The 6,598-nt window shown below is 43.2% G+C and overlaps 1 protein-coding gene across 1 annotated transcript; it reads right to left on the reverse strand.

The window, feature by feature from the left end:
* Window positions 1-1,136: 1,136 nt before the first annotated feature.
* On the reverse strand, window positions 1,137-3,283 carry LOC123999613 (3-mercaptopyruvate sulfurtransferase-like). The gene is made up of 2 exons (XM_046305544.1): window positions 2,330-3,283; window positions 1,137-2,119 (listed from the first exon to the last, which is right to left on the reverse strand). The coding sequence occupies exons 1-2, from the start codon at window positions 2,916-2,918 to the stop codon at window positions 1,818-1,820; spliced, it is 891 nt and encodes a 296-aa protein (XP_046161500.1). The 5' UTR covers window positions 2,919-3,283; the 3' UTR covers window positions 1,137-1,817.
* Window positions 3,284-6,598: the final 3,315 nt, after the last annotated feature.

Genomic DNA, 6,598 nt, shown 5'->3' on the forward strand with positions numbered 1-6,598 from the left:
TCAGTGCTCAGACTGTCCGCAATAGGCTGAGAGAGGCTGGACTGAGGGCTTGTAGGCCTGTTGAAAGGCAGACATCACTGACAACAATGTCGCCTATGGGCACAAACCCACCATCGCTGAACCAGACAGGACTGGCAAAAAGTGTTCTTCACTGACGAGTTACGGTTTTGTCTCACCAGGGGGGATGGTCGGATTCATGTTTATCGTCGATGGAATGAGCGTTACACCGAGGCCTGTACTCTGGAGCGGGATCGATTTGGAGGGTCCTTCATGGTCTGGAGCAGTGTGTTACAGGATCATCGGACTGAGCTTGTTGTCATTGCAGGCAATCTCAACGCTGTGGGAAGACATCCTCCTCCCTCATGTGGTACCCTTCCTGCAGGCTCATCCTGACATGACCCTCAAGCATGACAATGCCACCAGCCATTCTGCTCGTTCTGTGCGTGTTTTCCTGCAAGACAGGAATGTCAGTGTTCTGCCATGGCAAGCGAAGAGCCCGGATCTCAAACCCATTGAGCACGTCTGGGACCTGTTGGATTGGAGGGTGAGTTTAAATATTCCATTAAAAATCAGCCGTGTCCAACTACAATTGTAATTTACAACATTAATGTCTACACTGTACTTCTGATCAATTTGATGTCATTTTAATGGACCAAAAAAATGTGCTTTTTAAAAAACAAGGACATTTTTAAGTGACCCCAAACTTTTGAACGGTAGTGTGTGTAGCCTATATTTAATTTTTGATTCACTTCATTGTGATGTCACATTCACATGAGGACACAATGTGTTCAAAGATCCAGCCCAAACTGTGAGGACAATAAGAATTAGAAGTTACAACATGCCCCTGACAATTACACATTAATTCTCACATCAAATGCCTAACCAAAATAAGTTAAAGAACAGAAAAATGTGGTATAACCTGAAACGCTGTTACCATAAAAAAAATAGACCTACATATACTAGATTGATGACCATCTATGTAAAAAGTAGACACGTTGGACATTGAAGTCTTCACATTTACTTCGTCTAACCAAAGTTAAAAATTGACCCTGAATAAGTAAAAGTTGTACGAAGGACTACTGTATACATGGTAAAAATGGTTATACTTTGAAACAAATACAATACAGAGAACTTTGTACAGTAGATGGCATATTTTTATTGTACAAATTAAACAAAGTGACATCCTGCAATCAAACTGACAGAAACTTCTGTTAATACTAAAACCGAACTGCACTTAGAAAAACCCCTTGACATTTCGTGGGTCTACATCTCATAACAAGGTCACACCAAGGCAACTACAACTCCATGAAAATTATATTTTCCTTACATGTTCATGGTGCATTAAGAGCAAGTTTCATTATTTTAAAAGTCCCTTACAAAATGTCTGGCAGTGGCAACATCTACAAGACAAGGTTGCCAGGCTGCAATCCCCTAAGTAGGAGCATCCAACTCAACCATAGTCCAATTCTAACCCGAATACCTCAAACCATAGTCCAATTCTAACCCGAATACCTCAAACATTCCATCCTTCTAATCTTTATTAATAGATTAAAATAGCATAGTTTGTAACACCTTTATTGGACATCTTGAATATAAACATAGGCATACTGTATTCATTGACTCTTGAACGGTGACCTCTTTCGCAATGACACATTCATCCAACTCAGCAAAAATCTTCATTCAAAATCAGTAAAACCCTCCATATTTTGTGCAATCTGTAGCTTCCTTTGTGATTCATAGTGTCCCCTCCCTGCTTTTAATCAGCAACTCATTCAACAGTATTTTCCTTAATGCTCATCTCTACTCGTCTCTCCACATCACACTTGCTTCCCCTTGCCCTCAGAGATGACATGCTCCGGTGCAGCCCTTTTGAACCATTCAGACCATGACCCGTCATACACAGACACTGACCCTGAATGTCCCAGCAGGTGAGCAGCCAGAACCACGTGGCATGCAGTGACCCCTGACCCACAGGATACCCAGAAAGGTTTCTCCAAGTCCACCCCTGCCTCCTGGAACATTTTCGTCAGCACTTCAAGCTCCAACTCCTTGCCTGAGGCATCCATGAACTTGGCAAAAGGCATGTTGATAGTACCAGGAATGTGGCCAGGTTCAATGTCTGTGTGTGAGAGGAAAAACAATTATAAGGAGAGCAATAAAGAGAGGGGGATGGAGAAAGAGGGAAGGTGAGATTTTATTTAAAAAAAATATTTGGGCAAAATATGATGTCATAACATATAAAAAATCATATTATCAAAAATGTATAATAACATCAAATGTAATCAATTCTAGGAGGCCAAAATAAATCTTTGCATATGCTCCCACTGACCATCTCTTGGTTCTGGTTCGGTTCCCCGGAACCTGCCGGCGGATCTTGCGTCAATCACTTGCACCTGTTTCGTCTCGATGTTTTTCAGCACATCTTCATACGACTTGACCCAAGAATGATTGGCGGTCGCCTTGAAGTCCGCACGTTCTGGCTTGGTGTATTCTGCAGTGACCGGATGCCCTTCGGCCAGCCAATTCTTCATACCCCCGTCCAGGACCGATACAGAATTGTGCCCAAATAATCGGAACATCCACCACACTCGGGGTGCGCTGTATGACCCAAAATCGCTGGTATCGTACACTACTACATGTGTATCGTTTCCTATACCTAAACCCCCCACATACTCTGCAAAGTAGTTTGCAGTTGGGAGCATATGGTCCATCGAGGAAGTTTTGTCAGAGCATTTGTCAATATCAAAGAACGAAGTTCCAGGTATGTGCTGTTGGTTAAATTCTGCATTTGCATCGCGTTTTAATTTTGCTAGATACCAGGACGTATCCAGAATTCGAAGATTCGGTCCAATACGGTTGCTTTTTATCGCATCTGCAAGCCATTTGGCTGAAACAAGCGCCCGGGTTTGCGCCGCCATTATTATCCTTATCCTGGACTCTGAATCAGGGTTGCCAGGTCCTAATCAAAATCCGGGTAATGACGACTCAAAACCTACTCATAAGGCCTGAAAAGTAGTCCCAGGAAGAAGGGAGTTGCCACATTTAGCCTATAAACCCATTTCCCCCACAACGTTATCGAGCGAAGAAGGAATATCGATTTAACTTCTAAAAACTTCAGAAGGTTTTCCATCAAAATAATAACACTTGCAAAATAATGTGACTAATAAAGAATTGGAATATGTCGCAAGAGAAAATATAATTCGCTTTTTTACACTTTTATGACAATTGTGCCATTATTACAGTACCAGTAAAAAGTTTTGCTATCAATGATACCTTTGTTATATTTTCATATACATTACCACTGTAAAGTTTGGACACACCTACTCATCCAAGGGTTTTTCTAGATTTTACTATTTTCTAGGTTGTAGAATAATAGTGAAGACGTCAAAACTATAAAATAACACATATGGAATCACGGAGTAACCAAAAAAGTGTGAAACAAATCAAAATATATTTTATATTGAGATTCTTCAAAGTAGCCACCCTTTGCCTTTGACAGCTTTGCACACGTCTTCACTATTATTCTACAATGTAGAAAATATTTTTTTAAATAAGGAAAACCCAGTGGTGGGCCGTCAGGGCCAGCAAGGCCTTCTCTGCTGGCCTAAACATCATCAGAATATATATATATATATTTTAAATATATTTTCCCACAAATATGTATTAAATTATTCCCCAGAGTAAGATTTATACTCTTCATTTCATAGCTTTCCTCCTGGTTGCACTGCTTCCAGCCCCAGGTTGAGATTTGGAGGGCTGGTCTTTATGTTAGATATTTTATCCAATCATATTCAGCCATCATGTGTTGCCAGGGGTCTAAAATCTGCCCTCAGGCCTTCAGAATCAACAGTGTGGGCGCTTGTAGCTTAAAGTGAATGGAAATGAAAATTTAGTGTCAACCAATCAGCTTTAGAGTTGGCTATTGTACGCCTGCTGGCTGGCTCCAGTGTTACACAGGAACCAGCTAGCAGGCGTAGTGCGTGCACGTCTTTTGATTGGATTACCAATATTGAGAGGCAGGTCCTATTTAGGCAGGTCTAAGCAGAATCTCAGAACTAGGAAACTGAAATTGATAAACAAATTAATTTGAGTACTACTAAGCTGTATTTTCAACCCACAATGGCGGAAGGAGGAGAAGATATCGATTTGGTCGAGGATATAATTATAACGCCATTCTCAAGACAAACTTTTCAAGAATGTTAGACATTGTCAGGAGAGGTCGCCCGACGCCGACGCTACAAAGCCAGTCACAGGCGGGAAAGGGGTTCGTTCGCCACTTTCAAAGTTCCAACTATGAGCGCTATTAATGGCTCACAGGCTCCGAGAAGCACTGCAAACTGTACTGTTGGGAATGCCTATTATTTGCAAATGAAAATTTGATCTGTTTGGTAACTTGGCTTTCAAAGATTTTAGGAGGCAAGGCAGGATGGATATAGGTCTATAACAGTTTGGGTCTACAGTGTCTCCCCCTTTTGAAAAGGGGGATGACCACGGCAGCTTTCCAATCTTTGGGGATCTCGGACGATATGAAAGGTGGAACAGGCTAGTAATAGGGGTTGCAACAGTTTCGGCGGATAATTTTAGGAAGAGAGGGTCCAGATTATCTAGCCCAGCTGATCTGTAGGGATCCAGATATTTCAGCCCATTCATAACATCAGCTGTCTGGATTTGGGTGAAGGAGAAGCGGGAGGGGGGAAGGGGGCTTTGGCAAGTTTCTGCAGGGGGTGCTGAGCTGTTGGCCGGGGTAGGGGTAGCCAGGTGGAAAGCAAGGCCAGCCTGTAGAAAAATGTTTATTGATATTATCGATTATTGTAGATTTATCAGTGGTGACAGTGTTTCCTAGCCTCAATGCAGCTGGGAGAAGGTTATCTTGTTCTACATGGACATTAGTGCCCCAAAAACCTTTGGAATTAGTGCTACAGGATGCAAATTTCTGTTTGAAAAAGCTAGCCTTAGCTTTCCTAACTGACTGAGTATATGGTTCCTGACTTCCCTGAAAAGTTGCATATCGTGGGGGCTATTCGATGCTAATGCAGAACTCCACAGGATGTTTTTGTGCTGGTTAAGGGCAGTCGAGTCTTCGGTGAACCAAAGGCTATCTCTTCTTATTTCTACAGTTTTTGAATAGGGCATGCTTATTTAAGATGGCGAGGAAAGCACTTTTAAAGAGCAACCAGGCATCGAGATGAGGTAAATATCCTTCCAGGAAACCCAGACCAGGTCGATTAGAAAGGCCTACTAGCTGAAGTGTTTTAGGGAGCGTTTGACAATGATGAGGGGTGGTCGTTTGACCGCGGACCTATTCCGCGCACAGGCAATGAGGCAGGGATTGCTGTATCCTGGTTGAAGACAGCAGTGTATTTAGAGGGCAAGTTGGTCAGGATTATATCTAAGAGGGTGCCCATGGTTACGGATTTAGGGTTGTACCTGGTAGGTTCCTTAATAATTTATGTGAGATTGAGAGCATCTATCTTAGATTGTAGGATGGCCGGGGTGTTAAGCATATCCCAGTTTAGGTCACCTAACAGTAGGAACTCTGAAGATAGTTGGAGGGGCAATCAGTTCACATATGGTGTCCAGGGCACAGCTGGAGGCTGAAGGTGTTCTATAACAAGCGGCAATTATGAGAGACTTGTTTCTGGAAAGGTGGATTTTTAAAAGTAGAAGCTCGAATTGTTTGGGCACCGACCTGGATATTATGACAGAACTCTGCAGGCTATCTCTGCAGTAGATTACAACTCCGCCCCATTTGGCAGTTCTATCTTGTCGGAAGATGTTATAGTTAGGGATGGAAATTTCTGGATTTTTGGTAGCCTTCCTAAGCCATGATTAAGGCACGGCTAGGACATCAGGGTTGGAGTGTCCTAAAGCAGTGAATAAAGCCAACTTAGGGAGGAGGCTTCTAATGTTAACATGCATGAAACCAAGGCTTTTACTGTTACAGAAGTCAACAAATGCGAGTGCCTGGGGAATGGGAGTGGTACTGGGGTCTGTAGGGCCTGGGTTAAACTCTACATCACCAGAGGAACAGAGGAGGAGTAGGATAAAGGTATGGCTAAAGGCTATAAGAACTGGTCGTCTAGTGCATTTGGAACAGAGAGTAAAAGGGGCAGATTTCTGATCCCCGGAAGAATAGATGGTAGGATGTGAGTACAGTGGAGGTAAACCTAGGCGTTGAGTGACGATGAGAGAGGTTTTGTCTCTAGAGGCACCAGTTAAGCCAGGTGAGTTCACCGCATGTGTAGGGGATGGAACAAAAGGGCTATCTAAGGCATATTGGGCAGGGCTAGGGGCTCTACAGTGAAATAAGACAATAATCACTAACCAAAACAGCAATATACAAGGCATATTAACATTCGGGAGAGGCATGTGTAGCCGAATGATCATTGGGTCCAATGAGTAGCACAAGATGAGTCAGGGAGACAATTTCATAGTCGCTGCTATGCTAGGCGAGCTGGAGACACAGCGATTCAGACAGCTAGTGGGCCTGGGCTAGCAGATGGGCATCCGGCGACGTCGCAACAGAAGAGCCTGTTGAGACCACTTAGGACGGTTATGTCGGCAGACCAGTCGTGATGGATTGGCGGGGCTCTGTGTT

Source organism: Oncorhynchus gorbuscha, linkage group LG16 (assembly GCF_021184085.1).
Source record: "Oncorhynchus gorbuscha isolate QuinsamMale2020 ecotype Even-year linkage group LG16, OgorEven_v1.0, whole genome shotgun sequence".
Lineage (NCBI taxonomy): Eukaryota > Metazoa > Chordata > Actinopteri > Salmoniformes > Salmonidae > Oncorhynchus > Oncorhynchus gorbuscha.